This window comes from Mustela putorius, unplaced genomic scaffold (assembly GCF_011764305.1).
Source record: "Mustela putorius furo isolate JIRA1106 unplaced genomic scaffold, ASM1176430v1.1 tig00003836_pilon_pilon_pilon, whole genome shotgun sequence".
Taxonomy (NCBI): domain Eukaryota; kingdom Metazoa; phylum Chordata; class Mammalia; order Carnivora; family Mustelidae; genus Mustela; species Mustela putorius.
This window is the reverse complement of record NW_025421989.1, coordinates 26,904,210-26,919,601: the sequence shown is the minus strand read 5'-3', so window position 1 is coordinate 26,919,601 and position 15,392 is coordinate 26,904,210. Positions and strand designations below refer to the sequence as shown.

Genomic DNA, 15,392 nt, shown 5'->3' with positions numbered 1-15,392 from the left:
TGTATGACTTTGGTGCACATTTACTGCACATTAGACCATTGGGTTGATGTATTGTGTTAGTTTTCTCATGAAACACTGAAATTTTCTCATTTTTTGTACTATATTAGTTGATGAAGCTCTTTATTCCTATAATGTATTTCTTTTCTTTTAAATATTTTATTAGGAGAAAATACCAAAAGTATAATTGGTAGGTCAGTGGGAGTAAGCATTTGTATGGTGGTTGATACCTATTGCCAGATTGTCCTGCTTGATACTGTTCCCAGCAGTAGTATGTGAATATGCTAGTTTTACCACAGCCTTTCCAGCTTGGGTTTTATTATTTTATTAATTTAATTGGTGTCAAATTATATCATCTTGATTTAATACTCTGTTTTTTAAGTTAATTTTTAAAATGGAAATCTTTTGTTCTTCCTCTTGTTTGAATTGCCTATTCCTGTTCCTCTGTCCCTTTATCAGTGGCTTAACCTACTATGTTGGATTTGATATGACCATCTTAACTATTTAATATCATCTTAATGCTTAGAATCTACTTCCATGGACTTATAGCCATGGTTAATTATGTTTCCAGATAAACCTGTTATTGGTTTACTTATTTTATATGTGGTGTATCGAGTGATACTATCAAGTGAGCTTGATAATACTCAATTGTCAAAGACAAACAAGAAAACACAGGTCATTTGGTTTAGCAAGATTCTTACATTTGAAATGTTATTCTAATTTAAAAGGAGAATATTTATTAAAGTATTATGAATAAACTCATCTTTCAAAAACATTCATAAGTAGGATAACAGTACTGTTCTTTTGATGTGTGATATTTCTATATGCAGCTGTAGTTGAATGCCAGTAGATGGCACTAATTACATAAACAATTCAACAAGTTAATGAAGAGGGAAAGAAATACATGAGATTTGTTTTTCCGTTCAAATTTTGGTATATATCCCATACTCAACAACTATACATGAGCTTATTTTTATAGTTCATCCTCTCCCATGAGAAAAATAATAAAGCCCAGTTGATTTCAAGTTAATTGTCACTAAATTGAAATACCCGGTACTGAGTATTGCTCAAGATGCGGCATTTGAAAAGTTTTGTCATTAAAAGTGGGTTAGTTTATACAACCATGATTGACTAAACGACATGATAGATTAAAAGTTATCATGTAGACATGTTCTGACCTGGGGATTCAAAACCTATTTATAAAAAATTTTAAGAAACTGCAATTTAAGATTTCAGAGAAAACTGACATTCATTTTCTTTCCCATATGCATCCGCAGCAGTTGGCCAAAGACCTCCGCCAGTGGCAGATAAATGTAGATGTTGCAAATGATTTGGCACTGAAACTTCTCCGGGATTATTCTGCAGATGATACCAGAAAAGTCCACATGATAACAGAGAACATCAATGCCTCCTGGGCAAGCATTCATAAAAGGTATGACCAACATTATTTCTGAAACTAGTGTTGGTTGTCACAATGGATAGGTGGTGACACTGGGTGGACCACGCAGTTTTATTTCCCTAATCCTGCTTCGGAGGGGCTTCAGAGGATCAAAGGTGACAAATATCAACTAAATTTGCAGGCTTGCCTAAATCCTAAATCCTCTAGAATTTTAAAGACGAGGGACCTGAAGACTTGTGAAATTAAGTGACTTGCCCACAGTGTCAAAGGTGGTGCTATAATTAAGAGTTTAGACAAACACAAAATACTGATTTATAATCAAAAGAGCCATTTACCAATACATTTTGAGAACTCTATCTAAAGAAATATCATTCTATTCCATAGTGACACATGCTGCCCCATTCTTTTTTTTTTTTTTTTTTTTATTCGACAGAGAGAGAGATCACAAGTAGGCAGAGAGAGAGAGGAGGAAGCAGGCTCCCTGCTGAGCAGAGAGCCCGATGTGGGACTCGATCCCAGGACCCTGAGATCATGACCTGAGCCGAAGGCAGCGGCTTAACCCACTGAGCCACCCAGGTGCCCCCCATGCTGCCCCATTCTTAATCTGGCAAGGAGGCCATTTGGGGTTTCATGATGGGATTATAGCTGTCCAAGGTGCTGTTTGTAACTCATTCCACATACTCAGTAAGAAAATCTGTGCAGTGTAACATGACTCAGAACTTCCTTTCCCCTTCCATATCAATGAAAATTAACAGCCCTTAGAGACACTGTGTTCTGAAGGTAGATTCTATGTTCTTATTATGCACTCCTTTAACCCCATGTGCTTTTCTTTTAATAGCATTTATCCTAATTTTAAATAAAAACATGAATTATGTAACTAATTATTTAATGTTCGTCCTTCATATTAGTCTAAACTCCCTATGGAGAGAGACCCCCCTTTTTTTTATACTTGGTTAGCCAACATATAGTACATCATTAGTTTCTGATGTAGTGTTCAACGATTCATTATTTGCATATAATACCCAGGGCTCATCACAACAGGTGCTCTCCTTAATACCCATCACCTGGTTACTCCATCCCCCACTCCCCTCCCTTCTGTAACCCTCAGTTTGTTTCCTGGAGTCCAGAGCCCCTTGTGATTTGAAAGACCCTCTTTCTTATTTGACATATCCTGAGGTCCTGAACCAAGTGATGTGATGGGGAGCTGGGAAATCCTTGTTGAATTATGACTCTCTTTGCATGATGTGGTTACCTTGTTCATGCGATGGCAATTTAAGGATTATTGAGTACTTATTTTTAGTTCTGTCAAAAAACAGAGGCAGTTCAGCTCAGGTCATAATCCTCGGAGTCCTGGGATCCAGCCCCTGCGTCGGGCTCCATGCTCAGAGGGGGGGTCTGCTTCTCCCTCTCCCTCTGTCACTCCTGCCACTGCTTGTGTGCACTCGCTCTCTCTCTCTCTCTCTCTCAAATAAATAAATAGAATCTTTTAAAAAAATAGGGGCAAAAAGAGTACCTGTGCAATGATGAGGAAAACCACAGTGAAATGTAAATAAATTCCAGAAGATGACATGAATTACTGAAGATGTCAGTTAGGTGGCCTAGACTAAGAAGAAAAGGCCTCCATCAGGGGGAGAAAAACCAACAGATTTTGAACTAAGAGCAGAAACTCTTAGGAGTAGTGAGCTACCGATATGTGGAAACTGAGAAAGCAAGTAAATCTTGAAATTGAGTTAGGAATTAAAGAGTGAAAACTCCTGGGAAACTGGTTTTGCACCGGTGGCCCTGAGGGGAGAGAGCAGCTCTAGTGTTGAATTCCAGACAGCAGGTATTCAGATGACCACGGAAAGAAGTTTCAACCTGCAGTTGGGAGTTACCTTCAGGGGTCCATCTCATGGACCCTGGTGGAGAGAGGACAAGCTTGACTAATGGAGTGATAATCAGAAAAAAAATTCTTGAAGTGACTGCTTCCTTTCAGTAGCAAGGTTTGAATTTTTCAATTCAAATATGGATCTGGTATCTGTTGAATTAAATAAGGGCAGATTAGGCTCAGGAAGACTTACACATATGTAAGCCAATGGTATCAGAGACTCAGTAGTTCAATCTCAATAGGAAACACTTGTTTGTCAAAGAGAAAAAAAAAGAGAAGTCTCTTTGGAAAAGCAAATTAAGATCAGAAATTAATTTAGTAAGTTTAGGATATGTAAGCTAAAAGGGGGGCCAAAAAGAAAGCTTGTTCCTGGTACAAACTGAGGGCTTCGGGGAGGGGGAAAGCCTATTCCACCTATGCTGCTCTTACTGGAAGTCTCCTGGCTCCACATTCCCATGCTCCTCTGATGTGCAAGTGGCTTTATCTCTCCTTATAATCACTTCCTTAAGGGCTTGGCTTCTTTCAGCCCTTGGAGGAGCTTCCAGTTTATATTTTTTTATTCAATCCCTAAAAATCTACTGCCTAAGGAAGGTATACCATTATTTCTCCAATGGCTACATTTAAATAGGATGTTAGCAGCCAAATTCCATTTCCCACTGGCTCCTACAAAAGCTGAAGTCTGCCAAACTAATTTTAACTCTTGCCTCTAAAGTTCCTCCCCATGCCTTTCTCATGTATACTCTGTGAGTACACTGATGACCATCCCTTTATGTCATTTGCCACTGACAGTGATCGTGTGATTTTCAGACCTGCGTATCCCACTGACTTATTTCCAGTTGAACGTCCCTCTGGAATCGCAAACTGAATGGGCCCAAGGCTGAACTCATGTTTACCCTCTTTCAACCTTTTTTTTCCAGATGCAGCCTACTTCTCTTCCCCCAGTCAGTTGCCAAATCGAAACTCATGCTTCACTCTTCATTTTACAACCCCAGTAGCTAAGCTATCACAAAGCTATTTACCACTGAAGTAACTTTCAAATCCAACCACTTCTCCTTTTCTGTCCTCCTCAACTGTCAGGAGTTACTACATCATTGACCTACTTGGTATCCTTCCTTCTAGTCTTCCTACTTCCTACCCATTCTCTACAAAAAAGGCAGGCTGATCTTTCTAAATACGGTATATTTATGTAGTTCACCCTCCTCTGACTTTTAAAGCCTTTAATGGCTTATCCATTATTTTCTGAAGACAGGCTATAGTTTTTGAGACTTTAAATACCAACTCTACTCTTTTAAATGACTTCAAGGTCATGTGTGATTGAGCCTTTCCTTAAAACTACAGCCTCATTTTCTGCATTCCCTCAGTCTCCCCTTGCACGTCCCCCACACATACTTAAGTAACATTGAGCTGTTTTCATTTCCTCATAGCTATGTGCTGTCTTCTCTACTACCTCCTGACCTGATATTTATGTATTATTCCTTCTTCTTTGCCTAGTTAACTTCTGTTCATTATCTAGGTCTCAGTATAAATGCCAATTCCTTCCGGAAGTCTTTTTTGACTTTTAGGCCCCATCTATAGAGTTTACCTCATTACTTTAGTGTACTGATGAGAATGTTGGCTCTGTGAGGGTATTCCCATGGGCTGCTTGTCTACCCTATTACCATGTACTTAGCTTTGCAAATGATAACTACCCCCAACACACTTTTTATTAAATAGGTAAATGAACTAATGAAAAATAACTAAATACAAGTGTTCTGGTGCTCCAATAACTTAACACAGAAGAAAACTATATCCATTAGGATTGTTTTCCATTCCAAATAACAGAAAACCCAAGTTCAGTAGCTTACCTAATAGTGGTGTATTTGCCTCATTTAATGAATAGTTCAGAGGTAGGCAGATGGTGACATTGGCTCAACGGCTCAGCATTGTCAGCCTTGAAGTCTCCCCATTCTTTTTGGCATGTCCCTCAGAACATGCGCGTTCCAGCAGGAAGAAAAAGAAGGAGAAGGAGTGGTGCTTGGGTCAGGAAAGCAGTGGGTTTCCCAAGAAATTGAGGACCAGAATTTGCCAAAAAACTGCATCTAGTGGCTAATGATTGGGGTTGAGTCAGCCAAGAGAGAATGTCTGCCTCAAAGGGGATGGAAAGAATAAACTGGGAAACTGGCATGCTGTAGCTGGACAGCCTTAAGTTCCCTGGAAAGATAACCCATCAGATCTTTGAGTAAAGAGAGTATATTCGTGTAGCTCAAAGATTCATGTGCATTGTGTTTGTATAGTATATTTACAGAGGTTCATAAAACGGTGGCCATTGGGCTTGATAGTTGTCCTGGTCAGTCTGAAAGGTCTCGAGGAGAGCTGGATTCTCCGCTGGCTAATGAAACCTTTGTACTCCAAGTTCACGTTCTGTGTAATGCTGTGTACGTCAACCACACATATGAAGTCATATTCCACTTGCCTACAGCTTCTCAGCTTCTCTTATTTTGCGTTCTTATAGATCCTGTGCTATGTAGATAAAGAAAAAGAGAACTCTTTATATGATCTTTTATCTTGACCTTTTTATCCAGTGTCTTGTCCAGGTAAACCGATGAGGAAAATAACATCATCATCTTCCTCTAGATTCACTCTATCCAATAGGGGTAGCCAGTAGCCACAGGTGGCAATTTGAATGTAAATTAAAATTAAATTAAAAATTCATTTTCCCCATCTCATCAGCCACCTTTTAAGTGCTCCAGATCCACAGGTAACTTGTGACTTCCCTACTGGATGGTGCAAAAGAGAGCATTTCCATCAACACAGAAAAATTTGCCTGGTAGTCCTGCTCCACATCATCTTTGTCCATGTTTAGCTAAGCAATGTAGGGCACATTTACAACAATTTCTTAAAAATAAAAAGGCATTGGTTCACATTATTTTATTTCCTTGTTTCTACTTCATATCTTCTCTATTTATCCACTTCGTAGAGTTGGTATTTAAAGTCTCAAAAACTATAGCCATCACAGCATAGAAACACTTTCACTTTTGTTGTTAGTCTTACAAACAATTTTAACATGAGAGATTACTAATATTGATATTTGGGTTATGGATAAAAAAATACTCATATCTTTGAAAAGTACCTATAAATATGACTTTTTAGGTAGAAGGGACACTGCTGAAAGCATTCTGGTTACACTATTTCTCAGATTTCAGGCTTTATTGCAGGACACTAATGTACCACCTGCCCTGAGACTTTTGGTCATATAGACAAATACATGCATAATATCGAGACATTTGCAAGCCTATTTAAAACCTCAGTCGAGGTACCTGTGTGGCTCAGTGTTTTAAAGCCTCTGCCTTTGGCTCAGGTCATGATCTCAGGGTCCTGGGATCGAGCCCTGCATCAGGCTCTCTGCTCAGTGGGGAGCCTGCTTCCCCCTCTCTCTGCCTGCCTCTCTGCCTACTTGTGATCTCTGTCTCTGTCAAATGAATAAATAAAAATCTTTTAAAAAAATAAAATTTCAACCAGCTTTCAATCAAACTCTTTAGTGCACTTTCCAATTGTTGAATAACATGTAAAAATTTTAACTTGAGTCCCCATGTTCACTTATTTCACTAAGCATGGTACACTCTAGTTCCATCCACGTTGTCGCAAATGGCAAGATTTCATTTCTTTTGATGGCTGCATAGTATTCCAGTGGTGATGCAACATGGGGACTTAAGTGGGTAGGAGAAGAATAAATGAAACAAGATGGAATTGGGAGGGAGACAAAACATAAGTGACTCTTAAACTCACAAAACAAACTGAGGGTTGCTGGGGGGAGGGGGGTTGGGAGAAGGGGGTGGGGTTATGGACATTGGGGAGGGTATGTGCTTTGGTGAGTGCTGTGAAGTGTGTAAACCTGGTGATTCACAGACCGGTACCCCTGGGGATAAAAATATGTGTTTATAAAAAATAAAAAATTTAAAAAAAATGTAACTTGATAAACTTTACTTTGATATTATATAGTGACAGGCTATAGTTTTGAAACATAATCAAAAACAAAAGTGAACTGGGGCACCTGGGTGGCTTAGTCAGTTAAGCCTGTGACTCTTGGTTCTGGCTCAGGCCATGATCTCATGGTCATGGGATCAAGCCCTGCCTTAGACTCCACATTCTGATTCAGATGCTTTCCCCTGCCTTCCCCCTCCCTCTCTATTCCTCCCCCTACTTGCACAGACATGCTCTCTCTCTCTCTCAAATAAAGGAAATCCTTAAAAAAAGTTAAATAACTTTGTTTTGTATTTTAGTGTTGAGCTTAAGTTTATTAATAGGTCATAAGAACCTTCGAATTACACCTTGGCTTTGACAAGAACTTTACCATTTCATATAGAGAAATGCAAAAGGCCTCGTGTGCCTAAAAGGAATTGATGTAATATACAATGATTAAAAGAGAAGGCTATTTCTCAACTAAATCCTGCAGTTTAACAATTGAGATCAGAACATAGTTCATCACTGTGATCTATGTAGGAAAACATTTTGTTTTCCTGATTGGATTCCTGATAGAGTCCATGTTAACATAGAAAGCCAGAAACGGGGGCCTCTCCAAGTTCATTTCTTTGTTTTCAACCTCTACGAATAGATATGAATTGGTGAATAGGATACTATTAGACATGATATTAAAATGATTGTGAGAAGCCTCTAAGGATTAGATTTCAAGGACTGCCATCTGGCTGAAGACTTTATGATGACACTGTCATGAGATTTCATTTCCTTCTTTCTATTCCAGGATCACTCTTTAAACAAGAAATGAGCATTAACCTGAATTGTCTGTCTATAGCTATATGAGGGCTTCTGCATTTACCTACCAGCCAGCCAGGAGTGAACTCATCAAGTAGAGGGCCTGGTCCTAGTGTCAGAGGGTTCAGCATGGCTGGAACTTTCTTGAAAAAGCTCCCAGATACCCGAAAAATCTCTCTAGGATTTTTAGAGAGAAATAGAGAGGAAAATCTCTCTCTCTCTGTATCTATCTATCTATAGATAGATAGATATACATATATATATACATATATATAATATACACACATATACATACACATACACATATGTGTATATGCAAGTATATGCATGGAAATACGCTCTTCCTCAAAATAACAGTGTGCTCCTGTTCTCCCTAATAAATCTTTCACATTTGAGTAATCACAATTCATAGCTGATACACTGAAAAACTGTCACCAGTATTCGCCATCTTTGGCAACCATGAAGCATGCATAAGTTACTCTTTGCTTCTCTATTCCTAGGTCCTTTCTTTTTTCCTCTTTAAGGAAACAAGGAAAGGGAAAAAATATTGAGTCCTACTATGGGTACAGCAAAGAGCTGTTCTAGCTGGACAATGAATCTCTTTCAGATTCTCCAGCACATTTTTTTTCTTAAAATTGTTCCGCTTTTTTTTCCCCTGGGATCATCAATTTCTTTTCTTTTTCTTTGCTCCTCCCCTTCAGCTAAATATCATGTTGAAGCTCTGGTGCTGCAAGAACCTTCTTAGGATAGTGTCTTTTCTGTATAGTTGTGCTTGTTTCCCCTTACCATCATTTTTTTTTATTAGCTTGAAACTCTGAGAGTTTTTGAAGCAGTATCTGGGAATACTGTTTCCTATTCTTCACCTCCTGATTATGCTTTGACCCACTGCAATCTGGCTTCTCTGGTACCACCCCCCTGCTTTTCTGAAAATGAGGGCTCACTAAAATCGTCAGTGACTTTTACAATCACTAACTGCCCTATTTTTATTTCTTTATCTACTTGACTTCATTTTAACATTGGTCCTGTCGATCAACTTGACTTTTCAAAACTTTCCCTTGCCCGGTTTCCAGAAAGAAATTGTCTTGCAATTCTTCTCCGGTTTTTCTAGTCATACAGTAAGACTAAGGTTCTCGGTACATGTATGGTACATAGTAAGAGCTCTGTAAATGTCATCTGTCATAAATATCATAAGCATTCATTCACTTACTCAAGAATATTTCAGTGCTAGGCAGGCTCAAGTCTTGGTACTTGGTATATAGCAATGAAAATTCCTACCCTCATGAAGCTTTTATTTGGGGAAGGAGAAGGTGCAAAATAGACATTAACAAATAAGAAAGTTAAATATATGGGATTTTAAATTGTGACAAGTACAATGTGGCAAGAAAGAAGGAAAGGAGCTGAGAATAGGTGTGTGTGGTGAAAATGAACAGTGGTTATTTAAATGTGGTGGTTAAGGAAAGTCACATGGAATGGTTGACATTAAAACAAAATACAGAGGACCTGAGGATGGCAGCCATGTAGATAATTGGAAGAAAATCATTTCAGGAGATTCTAGTAAGTGGCAATGCCTTGAAGCAGGAATCTTCTTAGCCTTTTGAATGAATCCTTGAGAGACCAGTGTAACAGGAGAGGGTCACAGGAGCTTGGCAGGTATGTAGTTCAGAGAGATGGGAGGAATCTGGTTACATCTGGCCTTCTAGGTCCCCCAGAGGACTTTCACTTTCACATGGAATGAGATGGGATTCCTTGGGGGGTTTTGAGCCGTGGAATGGCATGGTTTTACTCACCTGGACCCTCTGTTCAGTGTACTGTATTACACTAAAGGGAAGTAGTGAAACCTTTAGGAGACTGTTGTCATAATTTCCTCAAGAGATGACTGTGGTCTGGGTCAAGATAGGAGAAGTGAATGTAGTAAGAAGTGATTGGACTCTACTCTATTTTGAGGACAGAACCCAAAAAGTTTTCTAATGAATTAGATTCAGGTGTGAAAGAAACAGAGGAATCCAAAAAGACTGCAGAGTTTTTACCTGAACAACTGGAAGATGGGACACTCATTTTACTGAGATGGAAAGGACTTCAAAAGCAATGTATGAGGGCACGTGGGTGGCTCAGTCAGTTAAGTGTCTGACTCTTGATCTGGGCTCAGGTCATGATCTCAGAGTCATAAGATCCAGCCCTATGTCAGGCTCTGTGCTCAGCAGAGAATCTACTTGAGATTCTCTCTCTCCCTCTCCCCTGCCACCCACTCTCTCTCTCTCTTTCCCTCTCTCTGTCTCTCTCAAGTTAAAAATAAATAAATCTTTGGGAAAAAAGCAACACATCCTAGGAAGAAGATGGGGGGCATGTTACTTGTGATGTGCCAGTCATGCCTCTATGTGGAGATATGGAGTAGTTAGGTAGATATAAAATCTTAAATTCCAACGAATGGTGATGACTTGAGATATGAATTTGGGAGTTGTCACAATAACCTATATAGGTTATTTTTGCTCTTTACAGCCCTTAAATGTTGGTGCTCCATTGTTAATCCTTTCTCTTTTCTATACACATTTCAAGTACCTTTATCTTGGTTTCAACTACCACTAAGATTTCTCAGTTTTTATTTCCATCTTCTATCTTTCTCCCAATGTCCAGAACTGGCATGGGTGGTTCAGTGGTAGAATTCTCGCCTGCCAATGTCCAGAACTGTACTTAAAGCCATCTACCATGTGTTTCCATCTGTCCATCCTACAGGGTCCAAAACTTCTAAAGGAGAAGTCATTGTCTGCCCCTAAAACAATGCTAGACTTTATTTTCAGTGTAGTTTGATTACTGAATCATCTCTAAAACTGGAAACCTAAGAATTCCTTCTGCCTTTCCCTCCCTCTCTCTTCTCTACTTTATTGATACATTTATTAAATTGGCTTCTAAAGTTTGTGATTTCTACTTCAAAACTTGCTCTAGAAACTACCCCCTTTTCTTCATCCCTATTGCCAGCTCATCATATTCTACCTCAAAGACTGCGACCACGTTTGCTCTGTGCTCCCAGCCATTAGGTCTCCACACTCATTTGGCCTTCATGCTGGCCTCAGAGTGGTTTTCCTTAAAATTAATCCTCTGGTTTCCCTTTGCTCCAAGTGCTCTTTTTCTTCCTAAGACCTGATGGATGATATTTACATATGTGATATACTCCCAAAAGCATATCGAAATTTTTCTGAAAATAAAAACGAACGAAGAAGTCAATAAATAAACTTCTTTTTTTTTTTTAGGAAAGAAAAGCAAATATTATCACAAATTTTTGCTTGTTGGCAGTTTGTTTATTTAGCAGAAGGATGGGCATGGCAACTTGATAAAACAGACTTATGTTCTATTCGCAAATGCTGACCCTTCCAAAAACATTTTCAGAATTCTTTTTCTGGAATACCTGGGGACTATTATATGAGCATCAGAACATTGATGTATTACTGTATAGCCATACCTTGTCTTTGCTCAATACTTGTAATCAATAATTATGAATTGAATGAAATAGTCAGATGTTGGGTACCAGATGACTTTGGATTATTCCCCAGAATATAAAGGATGAAGATTTGCTGCTGCCCTTGAAGCTATGTAAAGAATGTGACATGATGCTAACAGGACATTTGTTAAAAAATATAACCTCTTATTAAGTCAGGGACTGCTTGTAATATATTTGTAGCATCATCATAAATATTAAAGCAACAAATGACCCTAAGGATACCAGCTCAAACTTCTCAATTTAGAGTCACCTATTTTTAATCCCTCTCATGTGAAATATACTATATAGTCCATCTTAAGGACTTAAAGTATTTGGTGCATTAAAATATGCACCTTTTAGATATGCTTCTTCTGACAGAGGAAGTTTCTCTTGACTCTTCAAAGGAGAGATGTGTATATAGTTATAAGGCCCTCCGCTTTTTATACTACTGAGACCCAATCTTTCCAGCTGATTATGAAGCACAAGAATTCTCACCATGTTACAATAGGGTAATATAATACCTGTAATGCAAAACCTTGGGGCACTGGGCCAAGGAGTGTCATGATCTATATGGATCTAAAATGTTCTTGGTCTTAAATGCCTGCTTCATTTTATGTCATCTCCTTTAAAGTAATTAGAATGTTTTTAGCTTGCAGAGATTGCACAAAAAGGGAGACATTTGGAACCATATCACCGGTGATTTACTGGTGTGGAAAATTACCTGGTGATGTAGCCAAACAGCCATTTGCTTTCTATCCTGGTCATGTAGTCCTAAACAAGGCTCTACCAGCACACCCAAAGAGATGTTTGGTGATGCTCCTGCATACAGTTGACCCGTGAAAAGACTCCAAAACTAAAGATAACTTAGAATTGTTTCCTTTAGGAAACAATCCTAGGTCACAGATGGACCTTTCTTGTCTTCATTCATAAATTTAATATTTTGGCAAAATTAAAACAAATGGGAGAAAGTTTCCCTTACTTGGTTTCATTGAACCCTTGATGTTAGCAACCATGTCCATGATATTACTTTTCAATGATATTCATGTTCTGATTTTTCTTTACATCACTCTCCCTCTCAAATAAAAACTTTTTAAAAAATATTCAGTAAAATGTATACATGAGCTAGAGTTTATTTTTATTAAGTTAACTTAATAAATGGATATAATTATCATTTCAATTGTAATTTTATCTCATTCTAACATGTAGTTTCGGGATCTTTTGGCTTTATTCAGCTTAAAATAGGAATTTTTTTTCTATAAACAATGAATTTAAACATATTCCTTATTTCTAAAAATTAAGCAAGACAGATAGATGTCAGTGAGTTCTGGGAAATTTCATCTTTTCAGTTTTTCCCCAAAAAGGGGTCATGTAAGCAGTTCTTAGGTCAACAGCTGTGCCTTTGTGCAGCCTCCTTTTATGGGCTGGGAAACCTGATACCATCCCTAACTTCTTGAAGCCAAGAGCCTGCCTTCGGTCCTTTATCTTGCCCAGAACATTTTCAGATTCCCAAGCCCAGCAAAATCTCAACTGACGACCACTCTTGACTTCCCGTCCCAGAGCTGCACAGCCTGTGCCTTCAATCCTACATGCCAATTGGAGTTTCTCTACTATTTCTGACCCACGGGATTCTTTATGTTGTTTCTGAGCTCAGATTGGGCCCCTTTGACATTCTGTTTTGGTATTTTATCTACCATTGTTTTGTGTTTAGAAGCTTCTTCTATATTTAGAAATCATTTTCCCTAATATAAAGTGGAATGTATTTGTGGTAGAACATTTTAAATTAAGAGATATAGAATGATCCTTCACATTTTTAGCATTTCCTTTCATCCTATATCTGGAAATATATTTTTGGCCTTTTTTTTTTTTTTTTTACTTCTTCCCAACTTATTAATAGTCGAAAGCACTTTCAGATAGTTTTTTTTTAAATTTTTTTATTTTTTATAAACATATAATATATTTTTATCCCCAGGGGTACAGGTCTGTGAATCGCCAGGTTTACACACTTCACAGCACTCACCAAAGCACATACCCTCCCCAATGTCCATAATCCCACCCCCTTCTCCCAAACCCCCTCCCCCCAGCAACCCTCAGTTTGTTTTGTGAGATTAAGAGTCACTTATGGTTTGTCTCCCTCCCAATCCCATCTTGTTTCATTGATTCTTCTCCTACCCACTTAAGCCCCCATGTTGCATCACCACTTCTTCATATCAGGGAGATCATATGATAGTTGTCAGATAGTTTTTTTTTTTTCTTGAAAAATTCCCTACTACATTTTTATTAGTAAGATAATGTACAGGTTATATCTTTTTCAAGGAAAAAATATGGGGGAGGAGAAATAACTTTCTTGAGGTAGGTGGTGACTCATTAAATAGTCAGGAACAAAAGCAATACTGTCATGCCTCCAGCCAGTGCTTTCTGCTCTAGCCATGCTGCCTAGTGTCAGTGTTCACCCGAAGACAGAAAAACCATTTCCATTAGCCAGTAAATCACTTGTCCATGCCACGCAGCCCTTGTGTGTTCTAAGTATCCTCTAAGATTCACCTTCGCAGTTAGCTTCATCAAATCCCTAATATGATACTCATGACATCACTTTATGTCCAGTCAGTGTCCTCAAGCCACAGTGCATTTAAAACAAGTCAAAGTGGGGGTGCCTGTGTGGCTCAGTGGGTTGAAGTCTCTGCCTTCGGCTCAGGTCATGATCCCAGGGTCCTGGGATGGAGCCCCGCATCGGACTCTCTGCTCAGCAGGGAGCCTGCTTCCCCCTCTCTCTGCCTGCCTCTCTGCCTACTCGTGATCTCTGTCTATCAAATAAATAAATAAAATCTTCAAAAAAAAAAAAACACTACAAGTCAAAGTGCCCTACCCCAAACACATGTGGAGATCATAACCTATGTCGCCTACACTGATGGTGATGCACACAATTCCTGAGGAGTTCTGTTTTTCTTCTGTATCATGAGTATTATAGGTCTACCTTGTGAAACTGAGTTAGGTATTGAACGTCCATTTTATCACAACCTCTTTTTAAAAATCTTTAAGTGACACAAACCCTCCATCAAATTGCCCCAATACTGCTTTCATCCTGAGGCAAATTAGATAAATAATAATCACAAATTCATGATTATTTATTATTTTCTTTGGATTTTTGGTGGTGAGATGTGATTTATTAATATGTAATATGTAAGGAGCACCTAAGTTGCCTATTAACATAGAAACTAAAATAGTATTGTTCTTTTTAGGTATCCATATAAGCTACTTACCTCTCCTCAGAGCTGGTGTTCCAAACCCAAATCTCTGACTCAGGCCTGGGCTCCCTTCACTGCTGTTTAATGGATACATGTCAACTTGGAAGGAGGTTCTGGCAGCTTTCCACAGTAATCTAATCTCAGCTCTGTCCTCTTCAATATTTTCATCAGTGACTTGGATGAAGACACAGATAGCATTCTTATCAAATTTGCCAATGACACAAAGCAGGAAGAAGTAGACAAGAGTCTCAGGAGCCAAAAAGATTTCAACAAATTGTAGGGATAAGCTGCATATTGAAAGATGAAATGGAAATATAAGGTGCTACACTTGTGTTTAAAAGAAAAAATAAAATAAAAATAAAATCCAATTGTTTTAGATGGGGCTCCCTGGAAACAGGGAAGAAAACTCCCTAACGTAGAGAGTTGCATGCAAAAGATTTTGTCGAAGAGTATTTCCATGAGATACATATGGAAGGTTGTGACAGAGGTAGCATTGGGCAGAGAGAAAAGCTAACCTGAAGGGAACCTGAGCCCTCAACAGATTCACAGGGGAGCTCTGGAAATTGCAGGATCCTTTCAGAGACGTCCTGAATTGAGGCAAGGAGGCTGGGCCTTTGAACTCTAGAGCCAGCCACTCGTTGGATCTGGGTCGCCCAGGAGGAGAGG

The 15,392-nt window shown here is 38.7% G+C and overlaps 1 protein-coding gene across 3 annotated transcripts in view; it reads left to right on the top strand.

Annotated features, from left to right (window-relative positions):
* Positions 1-15,392, top strand: part of DMD (dystrophin) — a 2,119,021-nt gene that overhangs the window by 1,572,642 nt on the left and 530,987 nt on the right. For all 3 annotated transcript variants that reach the window (XM_045089435.1, XM_045089434.1, XM_045089436.1), the window contains exon 54: positions 1,275-1,429. In XM_045089435.1, coding sequence (XP_044945370.1) covers positions 1,275-1,429 — 155 coding nt within the window. The remainder of the gene's footprint in view (positions 1-1,274; positions 1,430-15,392) is intronic.